The sequence below is a fragment of the Heteronotia binoei genome, chromosome 7, assembly GCF_032191835.1.
Source record: "Heteronotia binoei isolate CCM8104 ecotype False Entrance Well chromosome 7, APGP_CSIRO_Hbin_v1, whole genome shotgun sequence".
Taxonomy (NCBI): Eukaryota; Metazoa; Chordata; class Lepidosauria; order Squamata; family Gekkonidae; genus Heteronotia; species Heteronotia binoei.
This window is the reverse complement of record NC_083229.1, coordinates 41,101,902-41,118,472: the sequence shown is the minus strand read 5'-3', so window position 1 is coordinate 41,118,472 and position 16,571 is coordinate 41,101,902. Positions and strand designations below refer to the sequence as shown.

General features: G+C 41.8%; 1 protein-coding gene across 1 annotated transcript in view; it reads left to right on the top strand.

Moving 5' to 3' along the window:
- Positions 1 to 16,022, top strand: part of LOC132575514 (neural-cadherin-like) — a 51,493-nt gene extending 35,471 nt beyond the window's left edge. Inside the window, exons 24-33 of the mRNA XM_060244329.1 lie at positions 795 to 922; positions 4,090 to 4,217; positions 6,054 to 6,177; positions 6,283 to 6,463; positions 6,725 to 6,891; positions 7,144 to 7,408; positions 8,336 to 8,516; positions 11,065 to 11,318; positions 12,715 to 12,869; positions 15,232 to 16,022. Coding sequence (XP_060100312.1) covers positions 795 to 922; positions 4,090 to 4,217; positions 6,054 to 6,177; positions 6,283 to 6,463; positions 6,725 to 6,891; positions 7,144 to 7,408; positions 8,336 to 8,516; positions 11,065 to 11,318; positions 12,715 to 12,869; positions 15,232 to 15,633 — 1,985 coding nt within the window. The 3' untranslated portion in view covers positions 15,634 to 16,022. The remainder of the gene's footprint in view (positions 1 to 794; positions 923 to 4,089; positions 4,218 to 6,053; positions 6,178 to 6,282; positions 6,464 to 6,724; positions 6,892 to 7,143; positions 7,409 to 8,335; positions 8,517 to 11,064; positions 11,319 to 12,714; positions 12,870 to 15,231) is intronic.
- Positions 16,023 to 16,571: the final 549 nt, after the last annotated feature.

The following is a 16,571-nucleotide window of genomic DNA, read 5'->3' as shown; positions in this document are numbered from 1 at the left end:
AGGACTGCCAGCATACTTGGCTGTCAAGTTACACAGAAAAAACTACTTATAGTGTTGCCAAAACTATTCATGCTTGAACAATAGCGTCTTTGAAAATATGCATCTGATTACTGTGTACACAGAAATTATCTGCTGCTGCTGCTGTTATATAAAAATGTGGATGCTGTATATTTCAAAACAGTAAAACTGTGTTTTTAAAAGCATTTTACTCATTCTAGAAGAAAATATTCAACCAGAGATTTTCCCCTAGTACTTCATCAGAATTTTTTTTAAAGTCTTGGGGTGAGCAGAAACAGGAAGAAAAAAATGTTTCTCCTGAATTTTCCTGGGTTTCCCACTTTTACATTTCAAATTTTATTTTAAAGAAAATACAAATGATTCTCCAGTGGAAAGGGAATACACAAGATGCAGCATCTACAATTCAGAATACGACTTACTACACCTAGCAGAACTTTTGAGTGCCCCCCGCCGCAGTAAGCAATGTTCATATGTGCACATATACTTAACAGCTCTGCAAATGGCATTGTAAACTCTATGGAATTTCACATCCAGTTTTCACTGGATGCATACAAACCCAAAAAAGCATTTTCAGTTGTGGCATTTTGCTCTGTATTATGTACTTTCCTCTGCCAAAAGTGATCATATATAGATATGAAAGTGCTGGCAGCTGTTTGCACACAGCTGGCGCACAAGAAAAAAGTTTTCAAGCCTCCCAAAAGGCATAGCTTTTAGAAAGGCTTTCAGTCAAGGAAGAGAGTTGAACATCTTGTGTCTTTCTGTTTTGTTTTAAGTAGAGCTCTCAGAAGGTGTTCCGTCACTAACTATAAATCATGGCTCAGGGGAGCTGTTCCTGCAGCTGTCGAAGGAGGTCAATGTAGCTGATCATCGTTGGCATAACATAAAAATAATAAATGATGGAAAGGCAAGTGTGAAATATAAACCCCAAGATTTCTCTTAGCTGTTGATATTTAGCATCTAGCTTTATATCCAGGTGATTTTTGTCTATGGAAAGCTTTGCAAGTAACTAATATTATTTGAGATGTGAGTGCATTTACCATTTTCTGTTCTAATCTACACCAGCATGGTGTAGTGGTTAAGTGCAGTGGACTCTAATCTGGAGAAGAGGGTTTGATTCACCATTCTTCCACATGAAGCCTGCTGGGTGACCCTGGGCCAGTCACAGTCCTCTCAGAACTCTCTGCCCCACCTACCTCACAAGGTGCCTGCTGTGGGAAGGAAAGGCAATTGTAAGCCAATTGTAAGTAAGTGGGGTATAAAAATATCTTCTTTTCTTCAAATAAGTCAGCAATTGTATGGAGGTGGGCTGCGGCAGGGCCAACATGCTTGTGCCAGCTCTCTCCCTCTCTGCACATTGACTTGGATGCACAGAGGGATTGTGTGGTCAACAAGGCTTTTTTTGTAGAAAAAGCCCAGCAGGAGCTCATTTGCACATTAGGCCACATACCCTGATATCACCATTGTTTCACACAGGGCTTTTTTTTTGTAGAAAAAGTCCAGCAGGAATTTATTTGCACATTATGCCACACCCCATGGCGCCAAGCCAGTCGGAACTGCATTTCTGTGCGTTCCTGCTAAAAAAAGGCCCTGAATATAGCTACAATTGGATTAAGGCATTTTGTAAAAACTGAATAGCAGATTAGCTGCAGATTAGCGTAAAGCATAATAAAAGTGTTATTCAGCCTAGAAGTTAGTCTGAAGAAGACAGAAGTTCTCCACCAGCCTGCACCCCAGGAAGATTATCACCCTCCCTGCATCACTGTGGGTGAATCAATTCTGAAGACAGTCCAGCAGTTCAGCTACCTGGGGTGCATCATCTCCTCAGATGCTAAGATCGACAAGGAGATTGACAACAGGCTGGCAAAGGCAAACCGTGCCTTTGGCCGACTGCACAAAAGAGTGTGGAGCAACAAGCATCTGAAAAAAGGCACAAAGATCAATGTTTACAAAGCGGTTGTGATGACAACCCTCATCTACGGCTCCGAATCGTGGGTTTTATACCGTCATCACCTGCAACTCCTTGAGCGCTTTCATCAGCGCTGCCTTCGCACCATCCTCAACATCCACTGGAGTGACTTTGTGACCAACACTGAAGTTCTCAAGCGGGCGGAGGTTACCAGCATCGAGGCACTGCTGTTGAAGACGCAGCTGCGCTGGGCAGGGCATATTTCTAGGATGGAAAACCACCGCCTTCCCAAGATTGCCCTGTATGGCGAACTCTCCACCGGCCATCGAAATAGAGGGGCGCCAAAGAAGAGGTACAAGGACTCCTTGAAGAAATCCCTTGGCACCTGTCGCATCAACCATCACCAGTGGTCTGACCTAGCCTCAGATCGCAAAGCATGGAGGCACACCATCCACCAGGCTGTTTCTTCTTTTGAGAACGCACGCATAGCTGGTCTTGAGGACAAAAGGAGATTGAGGAAGAATCGCACTGCTACAGCACCAACCCTAAATCAGACTTTTCCCTGCAGCCACTGTGGCCGGACCTGCCTGTCCCGCATTGGTCTTGTCAGCCACCAGCGAGCCTGCAGCAGACGTGGACTATTTCACCCTTCTTAAATCTTCGTTCGCGAAGCCAAGCCGAGAGAGAATAAAAGTGTATGAACAGATGTAAGAACTGAATGACATTAGCGTGTGCAGTGAGATAAGAAATCAATATCTGCGTTAAGCCCTGGGGGTTCCATTGTCCTGAGTGTTGTAATAATTTGTGACTCAGCAAGCTCCCATTCTACTCTTGTTTCTGACATTCTTTTGCAATAAAACAGCTACTTTTAGGTTTCCCATTGAGTGTCCTGGGAGGCTGGAGTGTTTTCCTACAGGTTTCTCACTTTCATGATTCTTGATGTCAGATCTGTGTCCGTTTATCCCTTGGTATAGGGTTTGCCTTATATCATTCTTCTAACTTCCATTTTATCCTCACAGTAACCCTGTGAAGTAGGTTAGGCTGAGAGTGGGTGACTGGCTCAAGGTTACCCAACAAGATTCCATGGCCAAGTGGGGATTCAAACCTGGGTGTCCTGTATCCTAATCTAAGGTTGCCAGATGGACTTACCCTGCTGGTGGGGGATGGAGGCATCTTTCCAGGAGTGGGGTAGGTGGGGCAAATGTCACCAACATGATGACATCACATGGAAGTGATGTCATAATGCTGATGACACTCTAGTGTTTGGAGCAAATTTACCCAAAATACTAGAGCTTCACCGTGCAGTGTCCCTGGTGTGATGTCACTTCCATGTGACATCATCACAGCAACTTTGCCACACGAGGAGGCTTTTTGGGGGCAGAGCGAGGGGTGGGGTCTGGCAACTTATTCCTAGTCCAACATTCTGAACAATAGACCACACTGATCCTTTGTGGATATATATAGTTCAGGTTCCGTGGCCTTTTCAAACCAGCAGGCATCTTTGGAGTTCTGACACAGCATGGTGGGCACGATTACTAAACGGCTGCTGCAGGAGGTAGAAGCACCCACAAAATGGTTGGCACATGAAGTGGAGCCAATCACAGTATGTCAGGGAGTGAAGTTACATGTAACTCTGTAGTAACTCTCCAGTATATCAAGCAGGAGTTCTGTTTAACAGAGTGCCTTTTAAAATGAACACACAGTGAAGAGGCAATGATTGGAGCTGTTGCTTAAGCAAATTTTTTTAAATCTGCACAGCCAAACAGATATCCAGTGGCCAATCAGAAGGCCTGGCCCTGCCCACTTTCTAAAAACATTTGGTGGGTGCCAGGAAAGGTGTTAGCAGGTACCATGGCCCCCATGGGCACCACATGAGGGACCCCCCTGACATAGTGTATAGGCAAGATGCAGCTATCTGCTTAATAAATATAGAAGGGAGTGACTCTGTTTAGGATTGCATTGAAGACTTCTTTGTCTGGGTCATTGACAGTAAACCCAAGAAAAATGCCGATATTCATCTACTTTGAAAAACAAATAAGGAATAAAAATAAAACAGAATTCTCTATTAAAAAATAGTGTTACAAGTGTAATCACTGTAAATGAAGTTAATGACACTGCCTTTTTATGTAAAGACAATTTAAAAACATATGCTTGTTCCACTTTAGAATGTACAGCTTATCTTGGATCACTGTCTGAATGTCTCGGTTATGAATAGTGATGGGGAGCTGGAGGAAGTATCAAAGGTGGACCAATCTGTCTGTAAAGTTTCTTCTGAAACTCCAGGAAATGAAAGGTAAAAATTAGAACTGCAGCCTTCTGCTGATAAAAGATTAAGCAAATAAAATTTTAGTTGAGGGGACTGTAAGTTAAGGGTAAACTTTTACAAATTTTAAACAGAACTTGATTTCTGGTGTAGGAGGGTAACAGAGGATGACAAAAACCCCAAAACATTAAAGAGACATGAGACAAATTGTATCCATATGTCTTTTATGAATGATGCATAACTTGTATTTTTTCCCGTTCTTGGTTTTCTTTCAATCAATTGTGCATTTTGAAAAATTAAATTTTTAAAAAATTAGAGCCTTTAATTGTAACCATGGCTCATTCCAGATGTTATACAGGTTGGTTAAAGTACTCTTGGTTTATGGTAGGTAAAAAAAAAATATTGAATAGGGCCAAAGACCATTCCAGTATTATCATTTGGGCTGGTGTTTTTATAAAAGCACAATAAAATAGCAAGTGGTTGTAAAGCATAAATTGCAGTGCATTCAGTGCTAAGCAAAAAAAAAAAAAATTGCATGGATTTTCTTAGCAGTCAGTGCATAATAAGATATAAAAGTAATATACTTGTTGTCAGAGCGAAGATATTTTATTTATCACTGAGCATAAAGCTAGCTTGGCTAGAATAACTGCAAGAAACTGGGACCTGGGAGCTGACTAAAGATGGCAAATCAAGACATAGTGAGGGAGGGCCTCCAGTCCCAGAGCCCCTTCAAAACATACTTGCTGAGAGTCTTTTGCGAATAATGGTGGCTAACATAGCAGTTGGCATTGTTTGAAATCAGATGGCAATAAACACTTCTCTGAATATAGGGAATATGCAGCTAGACAAGTAAGAAGCTCTGGTGTGGTCCTGTTCTTTACTTTAGAAGCAAAGTGTGATTATGCTGGCTCCAGATGTATGACTGTATCATACAATGCTGCCGCATGGTGACAATTTCCATGTATTCTTGTTCCTGTTGTGAATGTAGAAGAGTTTTCCAGTATACCACCCTGTAGCACTGGAAGGCTTTAAAAAAATCAGTGATTGCTAGATTTCTTTAGCACAATAACTTAATAATAGTGTATTGCCATGATCTGCTACTTCCTCTGAATTCCCAGCTTTTATTTATTTTATTTATTTATAAGTTGATCTCTATCCCTTATATCTCTGTAACAAAAAGGACCAGAGGCTCTTTTAAAAAACAAAATAAAAGCTGGGAATTTAGAGGACAAACTAGCAACACATTGCTTTAATTCTGTAGCACTATAGTGATCTAGCAACTGCTGATTCTACAAGAAAAACCCTCTGATGACTATGGTTGGGAATAGTAACCGTGCCAGGCTGATGAGGCAAGGAGAATGGCATCAGAGTGGGCAGGACTTTAAACAGTGCACACATTCTTGTCTATACAGTGTGCAAAGGTGCTGTGATCTTTCAAAAAAAAAATTGTATCAAACCATGTTTAGGAAACATGATATCAGAAGAGGAAAACCCAGAATGTGGATTATTAAGAGAGAAAATAATTTGGACACTTAAAAAAAAAAGTTATCCAGTTTGGATGCTAGCCTGGATTGAAACCTCCATGTAGAAGCAACCTCTTAAGCAGAGAAAGGAAGAGGGAATTACTCAGAAAGGAGTAGAAAGAGAACTCTTATGGCTTGATAATTGGGCAGTATGAACTACACCACTGAGTAAACGGCACCACTTTTTTTATTTAATTGTAAGTTACATCACACTGGTATCTTCAGAAGAATTATCAAATTGCATGACGGAAGATAATGTAGCAAAGCAAGACTTGAATTTCAGGTAACAATGTTCAGGTAACAATCAAGATTTGTCTGTTTTTGTCTGTCTTGCTATTGTTAGATTTCTCAGTGTTCACCAACCCCTTCAGTTGGGTGGTGTTAAGAAAGCCCTGCCATACCATGCTTCACAAAAGCACTTCAGAGGATTTACTGGTTGCATACGAAATCTCATCATTGATAGCCAGGTAAAATCACTGCAGTTATATACTCTACCCCCCTCTCCAGCTGCCGGATGTAGCTAGCTGCCACTTTTCTTCCTGATACTTCTGGCCTGTTTCTTCTTTTGATAGGTGTACAATTTAGAGCATTCTGCAGAATCTTTAAACAGTGCACCAGGTTGTGCACTGACTGATGGATTGTGCCAGAAACTTGGAGTTCCGTCCTGTGATATCCATGGCAAATGCTTGGGTGACTGGAATTATGTTACCTGTGAGTGTAACACTGGCTACACGGGACCAAGATGTGACAAAGGTGAATTAAGGGTAATGATGTCATCTGACTCACCAGTCTTTGGTCATGAGCTAGCAAGACTCAACGATAGTTTTGCCAAGTCTGGGGATGCAGGCCCCTTGCCCAATGGTATGGATTCTGAGAAGTGTCAGTTCAGCAAACCCTCTGGCATAGTAACACTTTTGCGGGGAGAGGGGAAAGAGAACATTTGGGCACTTATGAAGAAAGGGAAGAATTTTGTTTGTATTAGACCATAGATGTCATGTGTTCTTTCATATTTAGTTCTTCCAGAATGGACCTTTGGAAGGAACAGTTGGATTCATTATGAACTGGAAAACATGCTTAATGCTTACAATATACAAGTTCAACTTATGGTACGCACAAGAATGTCCTCCTGCACCCTTCTCAGTATGACCTCTGCTGATGGAAATGGATACATTAGAATGGAGGTAAGCAGTTCATCCACTGTTATCCCCTATGATGACATTTCATATAGTTACATTGATTAAAAACAGAAATAGAAAATCTAGTTAAATGAGAAACCACATAACTTATCAATAAGAACTTGTATCTTTAAACATGGGACTTAAGGAGAGCTTTTCCAGCAGTCTGCTCTTATGAAACATTTTGATTTTAATTAGCAAATGTCTTGCATGTCTTATAAAAAGGTGCATAACATCCATAATCCTGTGTTTATACAGGTAATTGGTGGACATTATGGTGTGAGCTTCAGTTTGGAAGATGAAGGTCACATGCTTCAGCTAAGCAGTGTACGCATAGATAACGGCCACTGGGTTGTACTAGCCCTAGAAAAGTATCACAATGAATTTTCATTGCGAATTAATGATGGTGGAGGGGATCATGAGACATCCTTCATTCTGGGACAAAACAGACAATTGGACATGGATTTGACAAGCATTGTGCTGGGAAACCGTCCTGCTAATCATTCAGAAAGTGATTTCCAAGGTACATGATGTGATTGAAAGGGAAGGGAAAAGTTGAAAAACAGCCATCTAATAATGTCATGTGTGCACTGACCTGTATAGCCCAGGCCCAGTCTCATCAGATCTCAGAAGCTAAGCAGGGCCGGCCCTGGTTAGCATTAGAATGGGATGCAGAGGCAGGTGGTGGCAAGCCACCTCTGAATGTCCCTTGCCTTCAAGCCCCACTAGGGGTCACCAGATGTCAGCTTGACTTAATGGCAAAAAAATTCATATGTGGCTTTATATTGTTTCAACAGTGCCCAGTTGGCATTGGCAGAAGCAAATGGAGCAATTCTACCTCACTTTTGCTATGAGAAGCTGCCTTCTAATAAGCCAGCCTATTAATCCATCAAGCCCAGCAGTATCTATTCTGAGTGGCAACAGTTTTCCAAGATCTCAGGCAGTGCCTTTCCATCCATGCTATCTGAGATGTGTAATTGGAGATGCAGTGTACTGAACCTTAATAGATGAAAAACATGTGCTTTATCCCTGAACTTTAGCTATATCCATGGTTGTCTATCAAATGCAGTTGCAACAAATCACTTAAAATGATTCGGTATCTAAGTATTCCATTGGTGATGCTACTGTTTAGCAGTAGGAAAACCCTGGGAATTGGTTCTTATTGCTACTCAATCACGCTCTCATCTTGCATCATGGAACAGCTTTGCATAATGCCATATCAGCCAAGGATGGTTCTTCCCTTCACAGCAGTTCCCAAGTTATGCTGTTGCATTGGAGTGACATCACAGGTCTGCTGGTAGACATGCAGAGCAATAATGTTGGCTGACCTCAGCATGGTGGTGGTTTGGCCACATGTGCCATGGCTGAAGGCAGAACTGGAACCCTCTACTCTCATTATAAGAGGGTAAATAATTCATCAATCTCTTTCTCTTTGGCTATCTCCTTGCAGGCTGTATGAGGGATGTTCGACTGAACAGCCAGCCTCTTCTAGCAGATGTTAAAAGCACTGAATATAGTTTCATTGTGGAGCAACACAGTGTCTCTGTTGGCTGCCATTCTAGCTCTTGCAGCAATCAACCATGCTACAGTCCTTTCCACTGTGTAGACCTGTGGAGGAAGTATGAGTGCAGGTATGCCCTCTTGTTATTTATCTTTTTCAAATACTAACTTTTGAAGAATATAGCCTGAAATATAGGAGAACAGTTGCTAGACTTGACCAAAAAACCATAAAAAATCTATCTGTGCACAAAAAAAAAAAAAGGGGGGGGGGTTCAGAGACCCAGAATAGAATAACCTTGGAGAGGAACAAGAAACAGGGTACTAATACAATTATGCAGCTTTGTGAAGATCAGAAGACATCTGACCCATTATCAGCAGATATTTGTGGAAGCTCAAGAGCAGAGAGCACCTGAGACTAGCAGGAATGTCCTACTTCACTGAAGTGAAGATATGATTCAAAGATGAATGTGCTGGTTGAAAGTCAAATGATATTCCTATTATGAGAAACTTGTAATCACTATTTTTAAATAGACTTCGTTAAGATAAAAAGTAGCAAGAATGAACTAGCAGGTTTTTTGTATTTTAAGAAGCATAGATAACTTTGCATGGTGTTTGAAGTTAAAAGATGTTGATACAAATGTGCACTTTTATCAGGTGTAGAGCTGGCCCTGCCATTAGGCAAACTAGGCAGTTGCCTAGGTCACCAGCCTTCTGGGAGTGCTGAATTGGACACTCCCCCCCCCATGTGACTCGTTATCAGTGGTGGTGTTGGGGGGAGAAATTAGCCTTGCCTAGGGTGCCAGACGGTCTAGAGCCAGCCCTGTGGGACAATTAGCTAGTGTTAGGAGATAATGTTAAAATCCTATAAATATGAGAAGTTGAAATGGTCAAAGGCTTCTTGTTAGAACCTGTGACCTGTTTAATTCTGGAGGTAAGATGCTTTTATGGATTTATGTAATTGCTCTCTAGATGCTTAGGGCTTGTTAAGTCCATGCCTAACCAGAGCCATCTGGAGCAGTGCATTGTGAACAAACAAGATTCCTTACTTTCCTGCAGAGTGGCAGAATGCCCAAATGTCTCGTGCTACATACAGCATTGCATTGTTAATCTCCCTTTCCTGATCGTGTAGGAAGGAAACACTTGTGCTACCTGCTGTACTGAATTTCCTGCACCAGTAAGCAGGTAGTGAGATATTTGCATCTCTGGATCTATCTAGCCTTGTGGATATCATCTATTCCCAGAACATTTCTCACAGCTGCTCTAGTTTCGGTGACGCACATGAACACAAAGGGTATCCAGAATAATACTGGAGCTGGTTTCCAGATAAGAGGAAATGGTGGGTCTGTGATACAGTGTTGGACTAGATGGACCATTGATCTGATCCAACATGGCTTCTCTTGTGTTCTCATGGCAAAATGAAATTTTGGGTATCACACAGTCTCCAGGATTTTTTTGGCGGGGGGGGGGTGGCGGAATGACACTGCACCAGTTTGTTTAGGTCCCTTGAGACCTTTGCACATCAGGCATCCACTGGAGGCAATATATCTGGCAAATCACTCCAGCAGTGTTGCCAGACAGCAGCAGTGCCCTAATTAGGATCTTCAGCCTCTTAGTTTTGCTAGAGTTTTGCATATCCCTCCTACTACTGAGGATTAGTGGGTTCCAAAAACAGATGCCTCTCTGATCTGAGGTGGGATTTCAAATCCTTCTTATTTTAAACATAAGAGAAGCCATGTTGGATCAGGCCAACGGCCCATCAAGTCCAACACTCTGTGTCACACAGTGGCAAAAAATTTTATATACACACATACACTGTGGCTAATAGCCACTGATGGACCTGTGCTCCATATTTTTATCTAAACCCTTCTTGAAGGTGGCTATACTTGTGGGCGCCACCACCTCCTGTGGCAGTGAATTCCACATGTTAATCACCCTTTGGGTGAAGAAGTACTTCCTTTTATCCGTTTTAACCTGTCTGCTCAGCAATTTCATCGAATGCCCACGAGTTCTTGTATTGTGAGAAAGGGAGAAAAGTACTTCTTTCTCTACTTTCTCCATCCCATGCATTATCTTGTAAACCTCTATCATGTCACCCCGCAGTCGACGTTTCTCCAAGCTAAAGAGTCCCAAGCGTTTCAACCTTTCTTCATAGGGAAAGTGCTCCAGCCCTTTAATCATTCTAGTTGCCCTTCTCTGGACTTTCTCCAATGCTATAATATCCTTTTTGAGGTGCGGCGACCAGAACTGCACACAGTACTCCAAATGAGACCGCACCATCGATTTATACAGGGGGCATTATGATACTGGCTGATTTGTTTTCAATTCCCTTCCTAATAATTCCCAGCATGGCGTTGGCCTTTTTTATTGCAAATGCACACTGTCTTGACATTTTCAGTGAGTTATCTACCACAACCCCAAGATCTCTCTCTTGGTCAGTCTCTGCCAGTTCACACCCCATCAACTTGTATTTGTAGCTGGGATTCTGGGCCCCAATGTGCATTACTTTGCACTTGGCCACATTGAACCGCATCTGTCACGTTGACGCCCACTCACCCAGCCTCAACAGATCCCTTTGGAGTTCCTCATAATCCTCTCTGGTTCTCACCACCCTGAACACTTTAGTGTCATCCGCAAACTTGGCCACTTCACTGCTCACTTTTAAATGGTTTTTCCTTTCAGGTGTCCAGCTGGCAAAGTGGAAGTGACAGACAGGCTTACAGGCCTCAAACAGTGCACATCATCACCTTGTGGACACTGGAATTGTAGAAATGGAGGTACCTGCGTCGCACAGTCCCGAGACAAATATGTCTGCCAATGCCCTGAAGGATATAAAGGAAAATGGTGTGAAATCAGCCCTGTGAAAACAGGAAGACCAGTGGGACTCAGTTCTGGTTCTATCTTGGCCATCAGCATGTGCCTGCTTGTCTTTCTAGGTAGGAGAATTTGGCCCTTCTCACGTTACCTTAATCCAGACTGTGATCCTGTTGAACTAACAACATTTGAATAATAGAAGTATCTGAATTCCTGCACTGATTTTTAATAACTAGTGCAGATACTGTATGGAGACCTGGCTCTGTTTCTCCCTCTTTTTTGTTGCCTTCTTTTCTCACTCTTCAGGTTTGTTTGTGGGTTTTTGGCAGAGACTGTTCCACATACTTGAATGCAAACTTTTGTTCTGTATGGCTTGCTATACTTCTGCTGCCTCCCAGCCATACTTCAATACCTTATATGGCCATTTCAGCCAATAACAAAGGAAAAAGGAAGAAGCTCTTTGGGTTTATATAGAAATCACAGAACTTCCTTCCTTTTTCAATTCATTACATGCATTCCACACTCTTCTTACAAAGAATTCACAGTGGCTAAATAGCTGCCACATCCAAGCAGAATTTAGGGTCAGACATTCTTGGCTTTAATAGCAGATGAGTCATATGCCTAGATTGGGGTGGTCAGGAGCTAAATTGCAATTAAAGACAACTAATGGATTCCCTGCTCATTAGATGGAAGGTGCCCTCCACTGGCTGTCCTAACTTACAATATTGCGTATGTTTTCAGTACAGAATCTGCACTATCATGCACATAGCAGGATACACAGAGACTGCTTGCTATTCACTCTTCTGTATCCACTGATGTCCCTTTTCTCTTTGTTTACTACCTCTTTAATGTCATTTCTGATTATGTTAGTGTAGTGTCTTTTTTATAAGACATTAAAGCTGTGATTCAGAGCCATATGTATACTTAGGGCTTCTTCTGTCTGGTGTGTCAGGTAGAGCCCCACAGCTTTATACACCATAGCCTGGCACTGAGGAAACACCACTTGCATCTATAGGATTGTCTGATTAGATTGATTTTGAATCATGCAATGCAAAAATGAACTTGATTTTAAATACATTGATTGTTTTGAAATAACATTAACCACCTCTCCCAAAACATTGTACATGTCTCAGAAACATAATGGCTCAAATAATTATATTACCGCTTTAATCTTCATTAAAACAGTGTTTTACTTACTTTGGGTGTCTTATTTACTCAGGATTGGTGAAAGGCCAGAGACTGGCCAAAATGCCTTCTATTTAAATGTCCTAGTGGATCCTGTAGGTAAGTAAAATACCCTTTTAATGAAGCTTGAATATAAGATAGAGATAATTCATAACCTTCCTGAAGAGTGTACCTTTGTTTACTGTACCCTTAAATTAACCACTGCATTTCTTGCCTAGAAATATAAACATTAAATGGGTTGTTTTTATTAGGTTGTTTTCATATTATGCAAATTAAATTAGTATATTGTGCAGGTAAAGACCCCCATGTAACAAATATGTCTTTCCCCCCTAGGTTTATTAGTCTCTTATACCGTTTGGAGTCAATGGGGGAGATCAAGTTTTCGGAAAGGAGGAATTTACTACATTCCTGAGGAACATGAAAGTTGGGAAGATGTTAGAGAAAACGTCTTCCATTATAATGAGGAGGGAGGAGGGGAGCATGACCTGGTATGGTTTTGCATGACCTGGTATGGCATCACTATAGCATCTTAAACACAACATAGTCCAGATTCAAATATGCAGCAGAGATGTAAAAATTAAGGACCTTCTGAAGGCATTAATAAAAAGTTTGTGAACTCTTGCCTGGGTAAAAATTCGGAAAAACGAAATAATTGCCAGTGGCTAGTTCCCCTCACCCCATCCCACTGGTGGTAATGTGTGTGAAACTCTCAGCTCCCATTCTCTCTGCAGCATACCTAAGTATGCTATCAAGTCCCTATCAAGGGAACCCTTTGACACTTATTTCAGCACAATAGGAAGTTTATGAAGCTCTGGTGTGTCTCCATACATGCTCACATGCGCAAGCTTCTTCACCCAAAGGGTGATTAACATGTGGAATTCACTGCCACAGGAGGTGGTGGCGGCCACAAGCATGGCCACCTTCAAGAGGGGTTTAGATAAAAATATGGAGCAGAGGTCCATCAGTGGCTATTAGCCACAGTGTGTGTTTGTGTGTGTGTGTGTGTATATATATAATTTTTTTGGGCCACTGTGTGACACAGAGTGTTGGACTGGATGGGCCATTGGCCTGATCCAACATGGCTTCTCTTATGTTCTTAAGCATGGGCATTAAGTTTGACTGGTCTGAACAACTAAAGCTAAGGATGGGGAGGTGGAGAAGGATTAAAGTCTGTGCAAAAATAGTTGTGTTGAATAGCTGGTCCCTGAAATAAGGTCCAGTTTTCCTTTGATTTTTGACCTGTTTCTGTCACATACCCTCCTTAAACCAATGTTTTACCCCAGGTTTTGTGCCAACTGTGTTCCAACAGACTCTCTTATATTGCATGTTTTAACAGTTTCCATGGAGCACTCCAAGCCTGACATAGTGAGGTACACACCTGCCAGGATCCCAAGATTAGCAGTGGTCCTACCACCTCACCAGTGATGTCATTCTTACGATGCTTGGAGCATCTAGGAAGGCAGTATGAGAGAATTCTCAGTTTGTTGCAAAACTTCTTTTGGATTAAGGGGATCCGGGTAGCTTTTCCTGAGAATACTCTGCCCAAATGCAAGATTTGGCTCTCGGGTACTCAGTTTTTATTGGCTGATACATCTGAAGGGCCCTTACCTGGATGACCCAGGCTAGTGTCAAAGCAATGAAATCCCTATGAGGTTACTATAAGCTGGCTGCAACTGTCCACCACCACTGTATCTGAGGGAGGAGATAACTATCCAGAAGTTTAAACAACTTTAAGTAGAAAACATTCCTGTGCGGTATGGGGTCGTTTTGTAGAAAAAAAGGTGCAGGAGCTCAATAGCATTTCTCATTTGCATATGCCCCAGGATCTGTGTGCAGTGGGGAGAGAACTCCCCAGTACATGCAGACCCTGGCTGGAGGTTCAGGAGCTGTGCTCCTGCTGAATTCAGGCCCTGCTTAGCCCTGTGCATTCAACTGTTTTCCAGAATCAGCCCTAGGTCCTTTTACTAGGGCTGGAATTTTGCCAGCCAGTTCCTGCCAGCTGAGATCTCCTAATGCTTTTTCATATATTAAAATCTCTAGTTTGATCTTTGAGTGGCACAAATATGTATTATTATATGAGGTGTGAGCAGTTTCCCTATTATGAAGTACATAATCAATCTCTACACTTTAAGCAGACAGTGGTGGGGGGAGCTCTGGGTTAGTACTTTCATAAGAAGCACCCATGATACTCTGAGACAGTGTATGTTGGCAGGTGGGGAAAGGTAATATGTTAACATACTGTCTCTTTGACTACAGCTGCAATCCTGCACACATTCACCTGGGCCTAAGCCCCACTGAGTCCAGTGGGATTTTCTTCCAAGAAGACATTTCAAAAACTGTACTAGGATTTTTGAGAATTAGTGTTGTCTGAGGGCTGAAAAATTGGACTTGGCAAATCCAAGCTCCAAGAGACTCAGAATAGGTCACCATCTTTTGCTGCCTTAAGCCCATCTGTAAAATAAGAGGTAGTTGTGTTGTTGTGACCTGCCTTCATAAAGGCTTGGTAGGCAAAGACAGTGGGTTGGATTCAGCTGCTGGCATACATGAAAGGAAGACACCCTTGGGCAACAAAGGAGAACTGATTCTTATGTATTCTCCCCTCCAGCTGCAGTGCCTGTGCCACATCCTATAATATTCCGGAAGGTCAGCCAACCCCAGAGCAGCTTTTCAGGGGGGCCAACAGTCTTCAGCAAGAAGAGAGTAGCAGGAAATCCATGACCCATATGCCGAGTTCCTCTTGTAGTTCTTTGGACCCTACCCAACAAAGACTGTAGAGCATTTTGCAAATGGAAAGTGCTACATTAGTATTAGTAATTTTTTTCCTTTATTTTTTTGTTTGCATTTTTCCAGAATGCTTATAAAATAGATGAATTAAAGAAACCTCTACAAAGTATACCCCAACTCTCACCAGGGACTGCTGCTTCACTCCTCAAATCACATTCTGGACCACAGAGAAACCCACCCATGAATCACACTTTCCGAGGAGAATCTAGTTCTTTGGTTACCAGTGTCCCAGACTTCAAACATTATATGACTCAAATAATACAGGAAGCAGACAATGATGTGCACAGTCTTCCAGCAGACACTATGCATTTCTATTGCCTAGAGGGTCCATGTTCTTCAGCTGGAAGTTTGAGTTCCTTAGACACCTGCAGCATAGAGGAAGATCTAAATTTTGATTACCTCAAAGAATGGGGACCAAAGTTTGTAAAGCTAAAAGAGCTCTATGAACTTCCAAATGAATACTTATAAAATGTGGACAGGAAAACTCAATACAGTGTTGCAACATGTATCCTTCTAGGAAAGCATACTTTAGAAACATTTTAGTATCTTGTTTAACAACACTAATCAATTGACCTATTTATTAACATTGGCTATATGGAAACAACAGTGTGATGTTTACCTCATATTCCTTTAAAATGATCTGAACGCAACGTTTTTATATGTGATGTATAAAGTTATGAAAAATATTTGTGTGTGTGAAGTTTCCTGAATATGTTGAACTCAAAGAATTTCTGTAGTTTTGAAACACCTTGAAGTAATAATCTCTAGATTCAAATGTTTACATTTCAGCCATCCTGTATTGTTTGTTTTATACAGTCTGCGTGGATACTGCAAAATATATTTGTATTCTTGTTTTAGTTGTTTCTCTTTTGTATCTGAGTGTCAATTAAAAATATTTAACATCTGTCTATGGCAATATATCTTGGGCAGCTGGGGCTCAGCTTTTACTGAGGTCCTGGTGGGGGGGGGGAGGTTGTCAGTGACCAATACTACAGAAATCCTGGTGTTTCTCTGACCACCACTGTGAGCTCTGTACACACCGAGCCCTCCTTGGTCAATGCACCCTCTGCAGTTTGCTCTCTACAACAAAGGAAGTACTGGGAGACACCTACAAAAGGGTGAAAAGCTACAGAACATAAAAGTGGAACAGTTGCTTGCTGACTAAACATGCTTCCAGCTGACCGCTGGATTAGCTCAGTCCCCTGACACACACAGGCAGTTGGACTTCGCAAAACATCATGGAAGATTGCTTCTCATATTTCTAGTGAAATATTTTGAAATGGTCACTTTCTGGACCAATCAAATACTGGTATGGCAATTCATTGTTCCTACCAAAGGTACCTTTGACCAATAAACTCTTGCTTAGGATCCTAAGGTACTTTGTACGCAGCTCCAAATGGTTTTGT